Source organism: Sinocyclocheilus grahami, unplaced genomic scaffold (genome assembly GCF_001515645.1).
Source record: "Sinocyclocheilus grahami isolate Dianchi unplaced genomic scaffold, SAMN03320097.WGS_v1.1 scaffold909.1, whole genome shotgun sequence".
Taxonomy (NCBI): Eukaryota; Metazoa; Chordata; class Actinopteri; order Cypriniformes; family Cyprinidae; genus Sinocyclocheilus; species Sinocyclocheilus grahami.
In genome coordinates this window covers 398,441-420,383 of record NW_015506088.1, presented here as the reverse complement: position 1 = coordinate 420,383, position 21,943 = coordinate 398,441, and the positions used below count along the sequence as shown (strand labels likewise).

Sequence of the window (21,943 nt, the reverse complement as noted above, 5' to 3'; positions counted from 1 at the left end):
GTCATTTAGAATGGATGGAGAGTGATCTCTTATAAAGTGCCTTGCTAAATATTTTAGTAAAGAGTCTGCAACAGACATCTGTCAAAGAGCATAAATGAGAGGGTTCACTTCTATTTGAAATATAAACAGATTGTTATGAAGAGTATCTAGCATTCAGGTGTCATTATGGTTTAGCAGACTACTATTCGGATGACACAAGGTGATAGTTTGCATATAAAATTCTGCAATTTCACATTGCAAATATACAGTTGGTGCAAATGGGTGAAATAATACGCTGTGTAAATTACAAAACCAAATAATTATAAAACACATTTGAACTTAAGCAGTGCCATTAATAGTAGTGCCCAGCTGGTGTTTAATTGGTGGTTAGGGTTAAAACCTAACCCTAAACCTAATCACAAACACCCTGTCAAGATAATTTGTTTGTAGTTGAGAAGGAGGGATTGTAGGCTGGCCTCCTTCACTCCACTCGCATACAGCTGCTGATACAGATATAAGAGAAAAGCTAGAATGTAAAAATTATTACAAGTTGTGCAAGTATCAACGTATGCAGACAGAAAAGGTTGTAAGAACAGGCATATATGCACATGAATTTATTCTGTCTACACTGGAATAGTCAAAGCTGCATGTCATCTTAAAATGTGCAGTAACTTGATCAGCTGTGAGTTTGATGGTTTCAGCAACAGGAAAATGGGAAAATAAAAACTTTATTTTCTATATAAATACTACAAAAAACCTGACTTACTAATTATTAAAATTGTATGCATGATGTATTGCTACAACAGCTAATACTAATATGATTAGCATCTTCAAAACACACACACACAAAACATCATTTTCTATTTTTGTACTATTTTAATGCATGTAGGTTTTGGTTATTTGCACTTTCAAATGGATAAATATTATAACTATTTTTGTTTTCTGAAGATGAATCAAAGTCTTATGGGTTTTGGAATGACATGAGGGTTCATAAATGACAAAATTTTATTATTTGTGTAAAAAAAAATATTATGTGTCTGTGATGCAATGGTCAGATGATTTTGAAAGATACTATAACATATAATACAAAAATTATTCATTATAATAAATGTATTATAATGATTTGTAAGTAACGTTTATTTCAGACAATAAAAAAAGAAAAAGTAAGATTTAATTATTCATACACAAACACCGTGTGTGTGTGTGATATATATATATATACACACACACACACACACACAAACACATATATATATATACATACATACATATACATATACATACACATATATACATATACATACATATACACATATATACATATATATACATATATATATACACATACATATACATATACATACACATACATATACATACACATACACATACATATACACATATACATACATATATATACATATACATACACATACAACTTAAATGATTTTAGCAAATGGCTGCAATATAACAAAGAGTGAAAAATTTAAGGGGGTCTGAATACTTTCCGTACCCACTGTACATATACATATATATGCATACATATATATACATATACATATACATGCACATACACATATATACATATATATACATATACATACACATATATACATATACATACATACATATATATATATACACATATACATACATATACATACACATATATACATATACATACACACACATACATATACATATACATATACATATATATATACATACACATATACATACACATATATACATATATACATACACATATATACATATATATATATACATATACATACATATATATATATATATATATAAAATTACAACTGACATATACATTCTACTAATTATACAAATCAATAAATAAAAAGGTTTCCAAATCTTAGCTTAATTTAATCAATTTAAAGTTAAAAAATATTGATGAATCACTATTTCTGCATGAAAACTTTTGAACATTGGCTAATATCATTTCACTTGACTGGTCCTTGTTATATTGATTTTAAAGTGACAAACTTTTATTGGCAAAACCCCAGAGGTGGTAAATTCCTGAGAAGCTGCAGTTGCCACCGACATTCCCCAGTGGTGTTATACTGTCATCCAGTCCTCATCTCTGCTGTGAGTGAGTAATGTATCAAAGAAGTCAGCAGGCAGGATTTACCCTGCTGCAAAAGGATGAAGCAGCTCTCTTGACACTCAGCCAGTGTTAAGAGTCACCGCTACCTCAATGTTAAATACACACAAGGAGCCCCTACCAAGTATTGAGTACATGTACAGTAAATGAACATACTTTCCAGAAGGCCAACAATTCACTAAAAATGTTTTTTTTATTGGTCCTATGAAGTATTCTAATTTGTTGAGATTAGAATTGGTGGGTTTTTGTTAAATGTGAGCCAAACCCATCACAATTAATAGAACCAAAGACTTAAACGACTTCAGTCTGTGTGCATTGAATTTATTTAATAGACGAGTTTCACAATTTGAGTTGAATTACTGAAATAAATGAACTTTTCCACAACATTCTAATTTATTGAGATACACCTGTAATAAATGAGCAAAAGTCACCAAGTTAAGTTTCAATGATACAGATACTAAACTAACATGTGAGAAGCATAATTGAGAACCTAATATTGTAAAATGAAATTCAAGTTCAAGAGACTTCGCCGTGACTCTGGAATGTGAGAGTATTTCATGTGCGGTTGAATAGAGGTTCTTTCAGAGGAAACCATACATATTTACTGAATAAATGCTCTACTCAAGAGTAGGGCTGGGTATCGTAAAATTTTTCGATACCGATACCGGTTCCTGAACGATACTTTTTCCGATACCAATTTTATGAAATCAATTTTAACAAGATTACATTATCTAAAAAAAAACTTTGGTTTTATTTTTCAGCTTGTTGACATTTATACAAACTCAAAGACTCATCTCCTGAGCCACTGCACAAAGGAACAAAATGTAACCAACACAATAAATCAGTGCAAAATAGTTTTAATAAAGCTCAAATAGTCTTCAGTTTACACATCTGTTAGTCTACATTTACACTAGTTAGTGTTCGTTTTAAAATGCATAGCTCAGACAGAATCATGATTTCTATTTATTTTCCACTGATTTACTGATGAGCATTAGCAGCTTCCAGCGCTGTCTGCTTGTGTTCTCTCTTCCATGATCACTGTTCTGACTCAGAGGTAATAACATATTTAATTTCAGTAGAGAGAGAGAGGGAGAGAGAGAGAGAGATTAAGTGCGTGTGAATACCTGCATCTGTGCGTCTCTCAGCAGTGTTCAGCAGCAGCGTCTACTAATAGCGAATCTTTAAGTTAAACTCCTTCATGAACCTCGCTACTAAGAAATGTCATCTAGCTTTTCAGCTGCGAAACAATTTTACTGATAAATTCGCGGTGCAGTGCTGACAAGAAGTTTCTGTCCGTGTCTCCGCGTGTCTGCACTGTGTGTGCGTCTGTGAGAGAGACTGGGAGAAAGAAAGCGTGATTTCCGTAGCCTACATAAAAAAAGGTGGAAGACATGGAAATAGTTTGTAATTTTTTTACCCTATTGTTTGTTATATTTGCTCAATGTCTTGAGCAATGTGTAAATCCGGCCCTGTTAGACGGCAATCGAAAGTTATTACAAACACTCGATGGTGGTTTAAAGCGAGTTTTGAGTAAAAGCGGAATATAAATCTTATTTATTTGTCTTATGTAGCATGATGCTACAGTTTGCATGAATGGTCACATAACACGCGCTTTCGGTCATGTAACGTTAGTATGAACGGACATCTGCATGATCGGAACTCCACGCAGCTCCTGCGCTACTCTATACTGGTGGTATTACAGTACCACGGGCGCTAAAGAGAGCAGACTGCTCCGTGCGCTTTTGAATCGCTCTAGCGGATGATCGATCTGCCCGCGCCTCTAGTCGAACACACCGGCAAGTGCTGCAGGTTTATTGGCTCACTGCCGCTGATGAGATAAACCCCTTAGGTATCGAAATTTGGTACCGAAAGACAAGACGTTTTTCGATACTCGATCGAGGCAATTCGGTCGGTGCCTAAAAAGTATCGAACTCGATACCCAGCCCTACTCAAGAGGCATGATGTTTCTGCCTTGAGTTAATCAAGAGACTTGAGCTGTTCCACACTGTTCTCTACAACTCCTACTGTTATTCTACAGACTTTAGTGAGGTTTCCATGGTTACTCCCCATTTCCCATTATAATCATCTAGATTTCAAGACCTCCTGAACCCTGTAGTCACAAAATATCAACCACAGAGAAAACATTACAAAGAGGACATTTGTATTTGCGTAAGTTTCCCATGTATACATTTGTGGGTCTTCATAAATGCTCATTAGATGTACAGTACACCGCTGACAAAACACAATTTATTCTTCAATTCTATGCCTTGCCATACAGCACAATTACAAGAAAACAATGACACATACTGTTGAGTGTATGAAGCTAGTTCAAATGCTTCAAAAATAAAAGACATCTGAAACAAGGTTATTATCGTTCACCAAAACTAAAACTATTAAAGGACATAGGATGCCCATGTTCCACAAGTTGGTATGATTCTTTAGGGTCTTCATGAAATTTCTGCAACATATTTTGGTTAAAATTCCTGTAAAACAACACCCTTTTTACCTTGTCAAAAACAGCTCTGTTCACAGCGACCCCTTTTAGTGCATGTCTCTTAAAATGTTAATGAGCTCTGCCCCTCTCTTCCAAATTTTTTTTTGTGTATTTGGTGTCGCGTTACCACCAAAAACAAAACAAATTCACTGCGTCCTCAGTGGCTATGATGTCGGGAGAAAATTAAGACTCATGTTCACTTTTACATCCAACTACAAAACACCTGCATTGCTTACGAGACATTGTTGTCACTACATCTGCTCGAGCGCAGAGAAAATGATGGACAGCATACAACTGGCTGAGGGCGGAGATATGCTAATACGGGACAGTTCGTCAGCACCCAGCGTCCGTCAGGCTTGAGCAATATGATGTCATACTGCTCAGAAAATCAAAACGGCTTGATAATTGAGACTGTTTTGGTTTTTTTGGGATTAAAAAAAAAAAAGGAGTTAAAGGAGTTTTTCCATTGTAGGGGGGTTTTGTGCACGCACTGCAAGATACATTTATATGCAAACACCATGCAAAAGGGAATTTTGCATCCGATGTCCCCTTTAAAAAAATAATAAAACAATCTTGAAAAACATTTGAAATTAATGTTAACTGAAATAAAGCATAAAAAAATTTTATGACAAAATTACTAAAACTTAAAAATTTACATTTAGTCATTTAGCAGACGCTTTTATCCAAAGCGACTTACAATTGGGGGATACATAAAGCGATTCTTCTTAAAGAGGCAAACAGACACATGAAGTGGTTGTAATACCAAGTTCTTAGACATTGTTCAAATAAGTACAAGCTAGAAAGAGAAGGAATAAATAAAGAGAGATAATTTTTTTCCCCAACAAATTAAAATGAAAACTGAAAATGTATTAATGATACTAAAATAACACTGATTTGAAATAATTGTTTAAATGGAAAATAACATAGGACTACTGCAATGCTCTTCCACAAAGTAAAATGACAAATTCTGAGGAAATCATTGATAGCATTTCTGTGAACTCTTCAACAAAGGCTGGAGAGTATTTTGGAGGATAAAATAATGTAAATAATGATAAACAGAATGTGTGGAGCACCTTTCAACACAATCCCTAGATATTCAAAAGACAAGTACTGACCAAATGACACTTGCTTGCATTGATAGACATCTTTAAATAGAGCAGCTACACCTCCACCTCTCCTAACAGTCCTGCAAACACTCATGAAAGTGAAGTTAGGAGGGGCTGTTTCATTGAGGACCGTTGCACTGCAGCTGTCTTCTAGCCATGTTTCATTTAGAAACATAAAATCCAGGTTGTTTGTGGTTATTAAGTCATTGATTAGAAATTATTTATTTTTTAGTGAGCGAATGTTTAAAAATGCTAACTTGATGGCATTGCATTTTGTCTCAACAGCAATATTAGTTTGATGCATAACAGGCCGCAGATTAGATAAGTCAGCCGTACGGCTTAAGAAGGCCTTAGGCTTTCTATCACGTGATAAAACAGAAATAGAAAAAACTACAGGCACACTGGGTTCCCGCTTGTTCTGTAAACATTTGTGAATGTTGCTGCTATTATAGCGGGGACCCGACACATATCACTGGGTCCCCGCTCACTGATTAGAAGAGTTTAGTGTTCAAACAGGGTACGAGTCATCAATAAATTATCCATTACTATAAACGTATGTAATAGGCAATGGCAATGTTGTAAGCTAGGCTAAAGTCCCCAAAACAGTGACTATATAAATTATGAAAAAGACAGCAATTTTCAATAAATAACTGCATTTCCAATTAATAATGAAATCGCAAACAAATATTTGGCAAAATGATAAATAAAATACTAAAAACAATTATCAATTAAAACTTTTCCACATTAATAAAATAAAACAATTAATTTTTAATATACTACAAACACTGTCATGTCACAAATTTGAGAATGAATTAGCCATTCAAACGAATCAACTGAATTAATAATTCAGTGATAAAATCCATGATTTGCCGCCACCTGCTGGTGGTTTCAGTTTCATTTTTAGGTATAATTGCAGTTATTTAAATCATTTAATATTTCTGTATTCAAAATGGTATTTAAAACATTAATCTCCACATTAATTTATGAATTTAATAGCACTCATGCCACCTCTGAGCCTCATTGAATGTCTGAAAATGTACCTACAAGCCACTTTGTGTTTTATTTTATATTTGTTATTTATAATTAATTTTTCATTAATACTAATTTCATGATTGGTAACTTATTTGTCTTATTCTACTTCTTATTATATTGTTTTAAATAGACATTTTAAAAAGCTTATAAACATACATTTTTGAATTTGACAGATGAAAATGATACCATTGCAAAGGTAAAAAGAAAATGCCCCGTAAATCACTTCACCTCATATTAGGAAGGCTAATTTTTGATCAGAATTTTTGATTATTGATCAGAAGGTGCTCCTTAATTTTTTTTAATTAGGAGGACAAGCGCTCCTGATTACAAGAAGAAAAACACTGGTCTTAAACTGGGTGTGTGACAGGTATGGCTGAGGAATGGGGTTTGGCCGAGGAAAAATTTTCAGTCAAAAGTTTTTTTTTGCTTTACCCCGACTACTACAACAATTATTACAACTTTTGTTTAAAAGAATAATCACACAATACGCTATTTCTTCCATGTTTTAATTTTAATGGTAAACCCATTAAATAAAGAGTTTGCCAAAACATAAAGAGTTTAACTCTTTAAAATAAAGAGTTTACTGTGGGAGTACTACACTCAACCAACACCAGGGAAGGCAGTTTTTGTCAGAGCACTTGTTATTCTTAATTTTGACATTCATTTTCATTTTTACACCAGACATATATATCGGTTCTCGGTCTACTTGATCTGTAATAATCGGCATCGGCCTTGAAAAACACATATCGGTCGACCCTTAATTCTAAGCTTCTGTATAGTGCATATATATATATATATATATATGTGTATTTTTTTTTAAAAATTTTTTTATTTTAGTCATTTAGCAGACGCTTTTATCCAAAGCGACTTACAAATGAGGACAACAGAAGCAATCAATTGTAGTATTAAAACAACTAAAAACAGATCCAAAACTAAAAGCTGAAACTTTATAAATACTACTTATACACATTTTAAATATAAAGAAATTAAAGAAAAATGACAAATGCATACAACAAAATTTCAAAACTTAACATTTAAAATGAAAAACAAAAAATAAAGCTAAAAACAATTCAAAATATTAAAGAACAAAAGGTATAAGAGTATAATAATGATTCTAACGTAACACTAAGCCAAACACCAAAAAAACTATCCCTTTAAGTACAAGTACTGTTACATTGCTGAAATAATACTCAATTACAAGTAAAAGTACTGGTGTCAAAACAGTACTTAAGTAAAAGCACAAAGTACTCCTCTCAAAAACTACTCCGAGTACTAGTTACTTTTTAGCCGGCGATATTTAATGAGTTACCAAAAAATATTCATTCATATCAAAGATCTATGTGGATAATAGCTACTTTGAACAAAACCCACTTTTATCTTTTTGACAAAGTACGTGAATTAGTGGTCATGATACAGGAATTTCTAACTTTAATACCTTGAAAAATATCAATAGTAAAATACCTGTGAACCGAAAGTTGCAACTGACTTCAGTATTGTGATGTATTTCCAAGTGAAACGGAATATTGAATAAAGGGCGGGGTTTTATTGTGGTGCACCTTCACTCCACCTCTTGCTCATAGCAGATTCACGGTTGGAAAAATTATAACCCTAACCTTTTATCTTCATACTGAAATCCCAGATGACCAGACAGTGATTCAGCTAAAATATTAGTGTCTGAGACACTGTGAGCATAGAGACTGTAGTGTGCACAGCACATGTTTAAATGCTTAGCTTAAATATGTAATATTAATTAAATAATGCTCATAAATGGCTGCTGAGATAGTATTCTCAAGTGAAATGATTAGAGGCTTGGACCTGGAAACAGCAGTCCTTATGTCACGACTTAACAAGCGGATTCTTCTGAAGCCGTCAAACTTAAAGGAACACTCCACTATTTTTGAAAATAGGCTAATTTTCCAACTCCCCTATAGATAAACAGTTGAGTTTTAGCGTTTTCGAATCCATTCAGCCGATCTCCGGGTCTGGCGGTAGCACTTTTAGCTGAAGCTTAGCATAGATCATTGAATCTGATTAGACTGTTAGCATCTCGCTCAACAATGACCAAAGAGTTTCTATATTTTTCCTATTTAAAACTTGACTCTTCTATAGTTACATCGTGTACCAAGACCGCACAAGCTTACAGCACAAGGAAGCTTGATTTCAAATTTGATTTCAAAATGAATTGAATTTGCAAAAAAAGACAAGTAGCCTACACATTCAGTAATAAAATTATAAAACAAATGACCTCAATTCAGTTGAGGTAATCGAAATATGACAACACTGAATTTTTATAAGCAGTTATTTAAGAGCCATATACAGTATGTTAGGCCTATTTATTTATATAAATGGAACATCAGATGGCTTTGACCTGTAATGTCTGTACAATGTAGTGATGCAGTTAGACAGACTAGGATATTTATATGTACAAATCAGACAAATATCCCATTCCAAAACATTTCTAGCATAAACTTACATTGTAAAGAAATTAAAGTTCCATCTTTGATTGTTGAAAGACTTTCTGGTACATTTCACTTAAAGCCAATAAAATGTACAGTAGGATTTCCATCGATCAGGCGTGGATCTATTCTAAATGGTTGATAACTTTTGACAAAGTTTAATCGAGGAGCAAAGAGAAACAATTTCTACATTAAAAACATGGAGAGATTGCGATTGCACAGTCAGCGCACAAGCAATATCGGAGTGAGAGGACAGGCACTTCATGTGTATAAGTTAGGCATATTTGAGAGCTCGCATCCAAATTTCTGCGATTACATGACTGTGTTCTCATGTTACAATAAAGCGCTCGCCACATTTGCGCGGGAATGATTAAAGTAATGCGGAATACCTGCAATCCCGCACGGATATACAGACTCTGTTATCGACAGGAGGCGGATGCGTGTCAAACTCACTCTCGGAGAGGAAAGAGCTTGTGTCGGTGTATATTCGGTAGATACTGTGGAAAATGAGTAATGGAACAGAGTCAGATATTTCAGTAATGGTATCAAAATATTGATATTTATGATAACACTACCATGTAGTTTTCTCCAAGCTTCGAGTCCATGAATTACACTGAGCTCGCTCACTGTCTGATCAGCTCTTTGCCTGCTGCAGCGGCGGCTTTTCCCGGTTCAGATATCAGGGCTGTTATTGGTCCCTTTACGATCGGATATCTTTATTGGCTTTTAAGTTATCTTTACTATTATTAAGTGCCATCAAAGGTTTAAATACCTATTCAAATTGTGGGCGTACTACTTAGTAACGAACTATGATTTAAAAGTAATGAAGTAGATTATTTTGTTTAATTTGTACTTAAGTACAAGTAAAAGTACAGCTTTAAAAATATACTCAAAAAAAGTACAAGTACCCAAAAAAACTACTTAAAGTAACGTGAGTAGTTGTAATTCGTTACCTCCACCACTGCATTTTGACATCATTTTTGTGTGAATTTGTCCATTTAAACACAATACTTCAGAGAAAGCACGGACAAATCTTCTCACGGCACGCGCAAGCTCACGTCCTCTGGCTCTTAAATGTTTAAACTGGCAAAGCTTAAACGAGTTTAGCTTAAACACAGATATCAACGTGTGCTGTTCAGGTCTCACCTGTGCACGCGCGCTATCAGCACCTGGGTGATGACGGAATAAATGCTCATATTCCAGTATACGGCATTCGCATTGAACAAGAGTGAATGGTTTGTCCACGTTTTTTTTTTCTTTCTCATCACTGCTGTTGTAATGTATTGGGAAGCCAGAATGCGCATCCCTGAATGTGCAAGCCGAACCCTATTTGTTTTACGTCTTAAAACAAAAACAACCGTTCAAGGGGCGAACCGTTCAACCCCTAATATATATATATATATAAACTTAAGAATATGATAAAATGTTTTTAATTTTTTTAATTGAATGAGTTAAACCAGACAGTGCAATTTATCTACTTTGAATAATCTAAAAATTACACTCCAGAAGAAGAGTTGTCAGTGTAGGGCATACTTTACGTTGAAGAACGATTTTCACACAAAAAGTAAAAACTCAGGCTGGATAAAAAATAATTTTACTATTAAACTTAGAAGATCAATAGATGTGGAGTTTATTGATGAATTACAGCGATCGCTGCAGCGGGGCCATTAAAATTGAATAAACCACATCAAGTGAAGGTGTTTTCTTGAACCTTTTTAATTTATCAAGAGATTTCTTAGCATCAAGGACATTATTAAATCACACTCGCCTTGGCTAAAAAAAAAAAAATAATAAAAATGTAATATATGCATAAATCCAGCATCCAGGTCCTGGATGCTGGATTTATCTCAGAGATACTTAATGATTTTTTTTCACCCTCACAGAAAGAAAGGAAAAAAAAAAAGAAGAAAAATCACAAGGAATGAGTTATACCTCTGAGCCACTGGAGACGTTAATTAAAATGGAGGATCACATTAGGCCAGAATATTCATTTGTTACAATGAAAGGTCTCAGAATAAGGGATGTATTTAAAAAGGGGGAAAAAAACAAAAACATGTTTTTAAGTTTAAATTTGGTTGTACGGTTGATGAAACAATCCATCTAACAGATCACATGGAAGAGACACTGATTTTTATTTTTTACCCATTTGATTGGCAGCAAGGAAATTTGTCAAATAATTGTCTATTGTAACAAAAACTCATGTTTAAAGTTGGCATGAATTGAAAATTCACCCTATTTTCTAAATGCATGTGATAGATCTTATTGTGAACGATTCAACTGTGCATATGTTTCTTTTTTTTGCTGCATTTTTTATTGTCCTTGTAATGTTTAATCAAAATATCATAAGCGTACCTTCTGGTGACTTATGCAGGATGCACAATACAGAAGAAAAGATCTGTCGCTGCTTTGGTTTTATCGTGAATTTAAATTCAAACAACAAAGTTATACATTAACCAGCAGGCACAGTCAAATTAAACTCTGAGCTTGCCCTCCAAAAGGGGTTTGATGGAAGGGAACAGAAAGGGAGAATCAATAATGGTCATTCGTGACCTTTCAGCTTCAACTGAGATAACTAAAGAAAAAGAAAAACATCTATTCAGTGACAACATCAGTTACTGGCCCTGTCCCAAAAGTTGCCCTTAGACCTCTACCTAACCCTGTACAGTAAAAATCCATTGTGAAACCAGTAATAGTAAACTCTTTAAAAACAAAAAAAAAGTTTTTTATTGCCATGTGACGTGCTGTTTGAATGCTGAGCGGAGAATGACTGACAGCTGCAGCAGAAGGAAGATGAGTTTCTGGAAACTTAAATTTAACAATGTAAATATAATGTTGTCCCTCACATTAAGATATGGAATGGCTTCAGATGATATAGGCTATACAGTGCATGAAAAGCAAACTGGTGCTCTTCTGTTTCTTTTGGTGTATGACTCCCCCTTGTGCCGTATAAAAAGCACAATAATCGGTTAGATCAAATAATCGCGATTAGACGGTTATTTAATTATTGCGACAGGCCTAACTGAAATCTCACAATTATGGTAAAATAACTTTGGACATTTTTTCAATCTATCTTCAAATTGCAGCTCAGTCATCCTGATGAGGCAACCTGCATTTTTGATCAGAAACCAAAGATCGTACACAAGCTATAAAGATTCAAATAAACAAGACAAGAAAATGAATCACTCCAGGGTATGAAGTGGGTTAAACACAATGCTAGAAGAGAGCTATAAAGACAGAGAGAAGCAAGTTGTATCACAGCACTAAATCACAGTCCAAAGACATTCATAGTGACTGAAACACTCCAGAAGAAGAGTTGTCAGTGTAGGGCATACTTTACGTTGAAGAACGATTTTCACACAAAAAGTAAAAACTAATAAAAAAAAATTTTACTATTAAACTTAGAAGATCAATAGATGTGGAGTTTATTGATGAATTACAGCGATCGCTGCAGCGGGGCCATTAAAATTGAATAAACCACATCAAGTGAAGGTGTTTTCTTGAAACTTTTTAATTTATCAAGAGATTTCTTAGCATCAAGGACATTATTAATCACACTCGCCTTGGCTAAAAAAAAATAATAATAAAAATGTAATATATGCATAAATCCAGCATCCAGGTCCTGGATGCTGGATTTATCTCAGAGATACTTAATGATTTTTTTTTTACCCTCACAGAAAGAAAAAAAAAAGAAAAATCACAAGGAATGAGTTATACCTCTGAGCCACTGGAGACGTTAATTAAAATGGAGGATCACATTAGGCCAGAATATTCATTTGTTACAATGAAAGGTCTCAGAAAAAGGGATGTATTTAAAAAGAGGAAAAAAAACAAAAACATGTTTTTAAGTTTAAATTTGGTTGTACGGTTGATGGGGGTCAAAACAATCCATCTAACAGATCACAAGGAAGAGACACTGATTTTTATTTTTTACCCATTTGATTGGCAGCAAGGAAAATGGTCAAATACTTGTCTATTGTAACAAAAAATCATTTTTAAAGTTGGCATGAATTGAAAATTCACCCTATTTTCTAAATGGATGTGATAGATCTTATTGTGAACGACTCAACTGTGCATATGTTTCTTTTTTTTTTTTGCTGCATTTTTTTATTGTCCTTGTAATGTTTAATCAAAATATCATAAGCGTACCTTCTGGTGACTTATGCAGGATGCACAATACAGAAGAAAAGATCTGTTGCTGCTTTGGTTTTATCGTGAATATAAATTCAAACAACAAAGTTATACATTAACCAGCAGGCACAGTCAAATTAAACTCTGAGCTTTCCCTCCAAAAGGGGTTTGATGGAAGGGAACAGAAAGGGAGAATCAATAATGGTCATTCGTGACCTTTCTGCTTCAACTGAGATAACTATTGAAAAAGAAAAACATCTATTCAGTGACAACATCAGAGTTACTGGCCCTGTCCCAAAAGTTGCCCTTAGACCTCTACCTAACCCTGTACAGTAAAAATCCATTGTGAAACCAGTAATAGTAAACTCTTTAAAAACAAAAACAAGTTTTTTTAATAAATCTGCAAAAATGTCAACAATTCTGTGTTTTTCTGTCAATATGGGGTGCTGTGTGTACATTAATGAGGAAAAAAAATTAACTTAAATGATTTTAGCAAATGGCTGCAATTTAACAAAGAGTGAAAAATTTAAGGGGGTCTGAATACTTTCCGTACCCACTGTATATATATAACAGCAGTGAATCACAGCAGGGCAAGATCACCTCATTTTAGCTTGAATCAATAAAGAAAAAAGCCTTGAAATAAAATGCTTTTCATAATTATAAATTAGAAGTCAACATTTTCACTTCCACAGTGTTGGAGGAAGGATCTCAGTCCAAAAGAACTCATTCATAATCATAACAGCTCTTAATCAGTCAGTTTTTTAAGGTGCCGTTTTAAAGTGCAGGTCATCAGTTTTTGTAAAGAGTGAGGCTTGACCATCTTAAAGCTAACAATATATAATGCAATAAATTTGAGGCACAGCAATAAGAGCAAATTGTGCTGGGCTACGCAAATGAGTCTGAAAGCTTTTATGGGAGGACTGCAAGACTGTAAATATTCCCCTTTCCAAATTGGACCGCAACATCTACTCAAAGCTAATCATCTCCACAAAGATAATGTCACGATCAGGTTCTTTCTTATGAGGTGTCTGTTAGGTATCTCGTAAATCAATGAAGCAAGAGTAAAGATTCAGGTAGGCCTATAATTTAGTCCTCAATGAAGGCACTTGTCACACCTTAGTCTAAAACAAACCACTACTGCTGCTTAAGTAAATCTCCATCTTTGACACTACAAAGGCTTCAAAAGTCAAGGAAGGCTTGGGGTTCAAGTGGATTTTAAGTCATTTATAGTGATGCTCAAAAAAACAACAACAGAAACTGCCAGCCTACATAAACCACTATAAAACTAAACTGTTGTTCAGACATTTCAGGACATAAGGGAAGTTGTTATGAGGGATCTAGGCATATGTTTACACTTATATCTCTATTATTAGATGATTAAAATAACAAACTTTCTTTGCACCAAATAAAACATGACAGCAAGCTATAAACATTTCAGACTCTAGCTTTTTATACTCTGTAAATGGAATCTGGGTGTGGTGAAAATTGCCAGTGATTGTAGGCTTCAAGCTTTTAAATCCCCATTGGACTCTAAATCACCACATTCTACCACTCGCCTTGGCTAGTGTGCGTGTGTGTGTGTGTGTGTGTGTGTGTGTGTATGTTTAAAGCAACTATTGACCAAAATGTCTGAGGCACCTGATCTCACCTCAATATGTCCACTTCTACATAATTCGATTTATAAGTTCACACAAAAATTTAAATAACCCCATGATTTACTCACCCTCAAAGCATCCTAGGTAGGGCTGGGCGATAATTCGATAACGATAATTATCGCGATGTAATTTTTCTCGATAAAACGATGTGAAGAGTTCGATAAATGTTCGATATAATGTTTATGGGCCAAAAGCGGAACAAAACAGTGCGACTCATTTGAAGCACGCCACTCGGACCGTTTATCCGCTCGGATCAAAGTTCAAACTGCCACGCGGCGCGAGCTCACTAGAGCAGATGCGCTTACTCGGTCACGTGAGCACTACACAGTGCTGTGAGATCCAGTGTGAAGCGCTTGAATTCAACGATGAACAAAATGACTCTGTGATTTAAACTAGTTTAAAGACAAACAGGAGAAACACTGTGCAACGAGACTGTCAGAAGGCTTTTCAATCTGTATCGCCATCATTTACCATGGACTTACTGTATTAACACTCACTGCACCATGGTATTGTGGCAGAAATGTGGGATATTCACAATTAATTTTATTACAGGAGTAATGGTATATAATTATAGTATGCATTTGTGATTAAGCTATAGCATGTGTTCATTTATACAGTGTTTTTAAACTGTTTTTCATTCATTCACGACAGTTAGTGGAAGCTAGAGATTACGGTTTATAAAGTTTTAAATATGGATATTTTTCTTAGAAAAACTCATTGATTCGCTTCAGAAGGCGAATTAAACCCCGAAGCGGGGACACTTTTTATGATGGATGGATGCACTTTATTGGACTATTGAAAAATAACACCCATTCACTGCCATTATAAAGCTTGGAAGACCCAGGATACTTTTTAATATAACTCTGATTGGATTCGTCTGAAAGAAGAAAGTCATATACACCTAGGATGCCTTGAGAGTGAATAAATTATGTATTTTATTTTTGGGTGAAATATCCCTTTAAGTTAAACCTAATAAATTCACAAATCACTGGATCTCTTCATCCCACGCTCCTTTATCGTGGTGATGGCAATTAAGATCAAAGGCAGATTAAACAGAAATGATTTCTGACAGCTATTGAAAGGTTCTCCTTTCATTTAGAGATAACTCATCATATGATCCTACAAAGTGAAATACCCGAGAACAGAAAGCACTGAAACCAGAATCATATTTAACACTATACTGAAACATTTAGATATTTATGCACTACAACCTTTGCATTAAGCTTTCACATTGACATTACCAACAAACTGCAACAAAGCATTCTAGATGTTACATGAGTCTTCGACTGATGGAAATTCCTATGTTGGAACATATTATCATATGCCATGATAGGTATTTTGTAGGGGTGCTCCAATTAGGATTTTTGAGGCCGATCACAGAAACAGGGCTCGCAAAATTAAAAGATCCCTGGTAGGGCAGGCATTCTTCAGATTGTGGTAGCCCAAAAACTAATTTAACTACACTCTAAAAAATGCTGGGTTAAATACAACCCAGTGCTGGGTAAAATAGGGACAAACCCAGCAATTGGGCTGTTTTGACCCAGTGGTTGGGTTAAATGTTTAACCCAACCTTCTGGGTAGTAACCCAACTGCTGGGTCAAAACAACCCAATTGCTGGGTTTGTCCCTATTTTACCCAGCACTGGGTTGTATTTAACCCAGCATTTTTTAGAGTGTAGCCCCAATAAAATATATTGTATTTTTTCTTCAAATATCAAGTCAAGAGAGTAGGGGTGCAAAGGATCACAAATCTCACGGTTCGGATTATATTACATTATCATATCACATTTTGAGTCACAGATCGGATAATTTTTCAGATGAGCAAAAAAAAAATGGTTCTTTATTTTTTAAATAACACTTATTATTTAAAGAACAAATTTACTACTTTGATACCACAGCAAAAACTAGTAGCATATAGGGATGTAACGATTAACGGTTTACGTTCATGTAAGACATGAAAACACTTACCCAGATAGTTATTTTGAGATAATTTTGCGTGTTCAAGCGAAAGAAGAATCAATTCGGTGTTCGTGCTCTGCCTGAAACGCTGCTCTGTATGTGCGCGCTTTGAGCGGGTACGCGCGAGCACAGAACTGAATTTTTCATGCGCATGAATGGTTTAAAACGCTTGAATGTTTAAATTGGTAAGACTTAGAAACACGTGTAAATGATAAACTATGATCCGTTTCACCCCTACAAGCGAGTGAACAATGCGAATCAAGGAAGGGATTTTATATCACTATTCAAGATAGCCCGTCAAGCAGTGCAGTGATTTTGGTAGCCCGACTGGAAAACACAATAGCCCCGGGCCGTCAGGCTAGCGATATTGCGAGTCCTGCAGAAAGCATCTGCCGATACGATCACCGATACCAATCTTTTTAAAGCCTTCTTTTTATCATGTATAATTATTTATAGTGATGATCCAATTAAATTTTTTTTACATTTATTCAGGGCCTTCATTTTTGAAAAGGAATTCCTCTTTTAGGTGACACTTGTGAGAGGGGAGTCTTTTTATTTGAGGGATGGAGGGGGACATTTTTCAAAAATATATATCTCACCTAAATATTTGATCATGCATTACATTTTTGTTTTGACAATCGTGCAATTGTTTCACAATAGCTAACACACAGCGCAAGCCTGATTTCACTAGCCCGACTGGAAAACACAATAGCCCCGGGCCGTCAGGCTAGCGATATTGCGAGTCCTGCAGAAAGCATCTGCCGATACGATCACCGATACCAATCTTTTTAAAGCCTTCTTTTTATCATGTATAATTATTTATAGTGATGATCCAATTAATTTTTTTTTACATTTATTCAGGGCCTTCATTTTTGAAAAGGAATTCCTCTTTTGGGTGACACTTGTGAGAGGGGAGTCTTTTTATTTGAGGGATGGAGGGGGACATTTTTCAAAAATATATATCTCACCTAAATATTTGATCATGCATTACATTTTTGTTTTGACAATCGTGCAATTGTTTCACAATAGCTTACACACAGCGCAAGCCTGATTTCAGTAATTAAATGCGTTTTGCACCTTTATAGATTATGTTATTTGATCAATGGTGATGGGCAAAGACTAATAGTGTAATCTATTAACTACACATAAAAACCTGACTGTTTACTTAAGTACCAGATATGGGTGTAATGCCATAAAATATTTTTGTATTTAATGTGAATTTAATTACAATATTGTAAGTTACTAACTATAACACTTTCATTTTACAGAGAGCAAAGAACATTTACATTATCAAAGAACATTTTCATTCAGTCTAGCTAGAGGCTCTCTCAAAAACTCCCATTAAAATCACTGAAGCTGTTTACACTGTGAAATTAATATCTTACATACATTCGTAAGCACATCTGCACTTTGTTGTTTCTGTTGAGCGCAAAACACCGCGTTTCAGCAATGACTCATCTGAACATCTCTGATTGGTCATTGCATTCATACGCTCAACAGAATCGTGTGTGATTGGTTATAATGCAGCGCTGTACAAACAAGTAAGATCGCTTTTGTCAACATTATTGCATAAAACTGTCCCTCAAAAACTGTTCAACATTCCTCATATTCTAAATAAAATATTTATATATGGTTTTTAAGTAATATTTATGCAACTATTACTCGCAATGTGCTGTGCTGAAAAAAACAACAACAAAAATACAAAAAGTTATTAATCAATAGTTCTAACAAAATCTGTCCAGTGAAGGATAGGTTTGGCTTATAGAAAAAGAAAAAGTGAAAAACAATTCTCAGTTTCAGTGTTGTCATAGTTATTGTATGTATGTTTTCTTTGTAGGGCAGTCTACTACAAGCTCAAACAAGTTAACTTCAAACAATGCCGTCACTACTTGAACTTAAAACTGTTTAGTCACTACAGCATGATTGGTTTTGTGTAACTTTTGTGTTTGAGCTTTAACACACAACAATTCTCTGCTTTAAAAGCATGTGGTTGCCCGTTAGCCAGCATACCATAGCAGGAGGTCCAGCACACTGAAAAGGTTAATAGGCTCATTTGCACCTGGTGCTTGCTGCCATGCTGGAAACCAGGATGTTGGGAGGGGGGGAAAAAGCCTTTCAATTGTTACACTCAAACCACCTCTTACATCACACTTCCCTGAAATAAGTTTCACTGTAATAGCAATAGCCAGGCCACACAATGTAAAATTTACCAGGAAAAGGAAGTAGATATCTACAGGTAAAACAACTCTCTCTGCCAGCAATAAAGTGAATGTTTGAGAACCAGCCATGAATACAGCTAACTGACAACAACAGGCTGGTTTGAAGATCACACTTAAGACTCATAAAACCTCAGTGGTATGAATGAAAAGTTATCAATATTATCAATACCATTTTCCTATATTTCTGTAAATGGAAAGAGAATAAAACACATTTTGAATACGATATATATCACACTCTTGAGGACATTAGGGTCATTAATTGAAATAGGACGACTATTTTAAGCTGTCAAATGTGATGATGTACAAAATGTGCCTCCTAAAGTGAACTTTTATAGATATCCCCTATAGGGAGCAGTAAACACTAAATAGAATCTGAATCAGAATGAGCTTTATTCGCCAAGTGTGCACAAACACACAAGGAATTTGTTGTGGTTTCCAAGAGCTCTGGGTACATACAAACATAGGAGCCCTTTGATTCATTACGTAGCTTTATACATGTACATATGAGGACTTTAAATTAACTAATCAATCTACCAACAAGGAAATGCATTTAAACACAAAAAATGACAGCAAAACATGTAGGATATCTGCATCAAGGGGGTCTAGCTACACAGTGCATTCTCATCGCGCATGATTGGTGGGCGCCAAATCTGGCCCTTTAAGTGCTTTACACAGAAGACCCCCACTTCAAAGAGCTCTTCTCTGTTTACACACATGAAAATCCACATAACGTTACGCTGTGGTTGCCAAAGGCGACGTATCTTACAGGACCGGTGTATGTGTATCAAAGCAACTTTGACAGGGATATCAATATCCCATCCTTTCATTTTGCAAGCAATTTGCCCATTGATCTGTCCTGCTTTTGTATTTTGATTGCTGCTCGAGGCATAATAAAGACCACCCGTGCGGAACAGAGGCTGAGTCACGTCGTAGCGCTATATATAACGCCAAGAGAGTTCTACACATCTAAAAACGGACATTTGTAAACTTTGTAAGCTAACTCGACTTTAGGAAGCAGTAAAAATAAACTGGTTCCATAAAAAAAACAAATCCACATAACGTTACGCTGTGGTTGCCAAAGGCGACGTATCTTACAGGACCGGTGTATGTGTATCAAAGCAACTTTGACAGGGATATCAATATCCCATCCTTTCATTTTGCAAGCAATTTGCCCATTGATCTGTCCTGCTTTTGTATTTTGATTGCTGCTCGAGGCATAATAAAGACCACCCGTGCGGAACAGAGGCTGAGTCACGTCGTAGCGCTATATATAACGCCAAGAGAGTTCTACACATCTAAAAACGGACATTTGTAAACTTTGTAAGCTAACTCGACTTTAGGAAGCAGTAAAAATAAACTGGTTCCATAAAAAAAACTCACCCTTATCCGCCTCATGGCCGCAACAATCTCCACACGGCTGTTGGGTCGAGCCACATCCAGACTACCGATATACTAGACATTAAAGCCAACGAGAAGAAATGTATTAGATCTCATGTCAACACGTTGGGCTTAAGTGAAACTAAATGTGGTATCAGACTTCTGAATTCACGCGCTCAATTAAATTGACCAAATGGAATGTAAACAAGTGGCAACAACAGTGGCACAACAACTTTCAATGTCTCCTGGGACTGAAAACAGGATTTGCAGCAGGATGTAAACAAAACACGCTGCTGAAAAACACGTCTTTATGTCAAAAGAAAATTAGCCTACCTTTGCTTCGAAATTAATCCCATGTTGGTATGCTTCCTCGTTATGTAAAGGAATCCGCAAATCGTGTCCATCATCGACTAAATTGTACTTTGTTTTGGCAGGCATGGTGACTGTTTTACGTCTTTCTCCTCAGTTTAAAACACAAACAGCTCGAGAGGAATCAGAACTCAGTCTAACTCTTGCGATCCATGCCTTTTTTAGCCCGAGGTCATTCTTATTTCTCATGCGTGCTCGCTTTTGACAGAGGAACTTTTGTAGAAATCACTTATCTTCAATCCGACGTCGCCGAAGTGTCTTCCCAAGGTGTACGTTTGACCCAATATGAATGGTCTGCTCACTTGTTCCCATTCAAGCGGGCAGCCCTAAGCTTTGGCTGGTGTAGTAGTACCAAAATCCTGCTTCCTGGGCTTGTCCATTTCCAACAACTTCTCGCCAGCGCCATAACCGAGCCCACACATCCTTTTCGAAAGGATTGTTGCGAGGGCAGAGCGCCATTGGTCGATGGGGGAATTCCACCTGCTTTCATTGGAACACGGCTTCAATACAGGTTTGGAGGAGGAGGAAAAACACCTCGCTTCGCATTCAACAGCCAACAATGGTGTTCAAGGAGAGCGGAGAATGGCATCTAGTGGCAGACTTCGGCACACAGTGGATACAGTTGAGGCGAGTTGGCAACTCATTTTATTTCGACCTCATGTTGCTTCCCCAAGTAAATCAGAAAATGTACATAAGTTCTACGTAATATCAGAACGATACTATTACTCGATCTGCGGCTTAACCTGTTTTAAAGGTTACAAATTGAAAAAAAAAATTTAATTTCTTTATTTTTTTTCTTCATTTTGTTATATGATGATAACTAATTTTTTTAAATTAATTTAACATTTTTTTTCGAAATGTATAGGCCTACATTTTGTTTGCATATCCCAGACCCAGACTTGCAGTCATATGCGATGAAAATCCATTATACATTAAACATAAACATAGTGAAATGAAACGTCTAGACATAGTGAAATATATTTTAACATTTATTTATTATTAATTAATTTTCTTTTTCTTCAAAAGTTAGTGTAAGCAA

The 21,943-nt window shown here is 35.4% G+C and overlaps 1 protein-coding gene across 1 annotated transcript in view; it reads right to left on the bottom strand.

Moving 5' to 3' along the window:
• The window catches only part of LOC107564085 (carboxyl-terminal PDZ ligand of neuronal nitric oxide synthase protein-like), a 35,674-nt gene extending 14,157 nt beyond the window's left edge, over window positions 1–21,517 (bottom strand). The window contains exons 1-2 of the mRNA XM_016249079.1: window positions 20,869–21,517; window positions 20,539–20,610 (exon numbers count right to left, since the gene is read on the bottom strand). Coding sequence (XP_016104565.1) covers window positions 20,539–20,610; window positions 20,869–20,973 — 177 coding nt within the window. The 5' untranslated portion in view covers window positions 20,974–21,517. The remainder of the gene's footprint in view (window positions 1–20,538; window positions 20,611–20,868) is intronic.
• Between the last annotated feature and the right edge of the window lie 426 nt (window positions 21,518–21,943).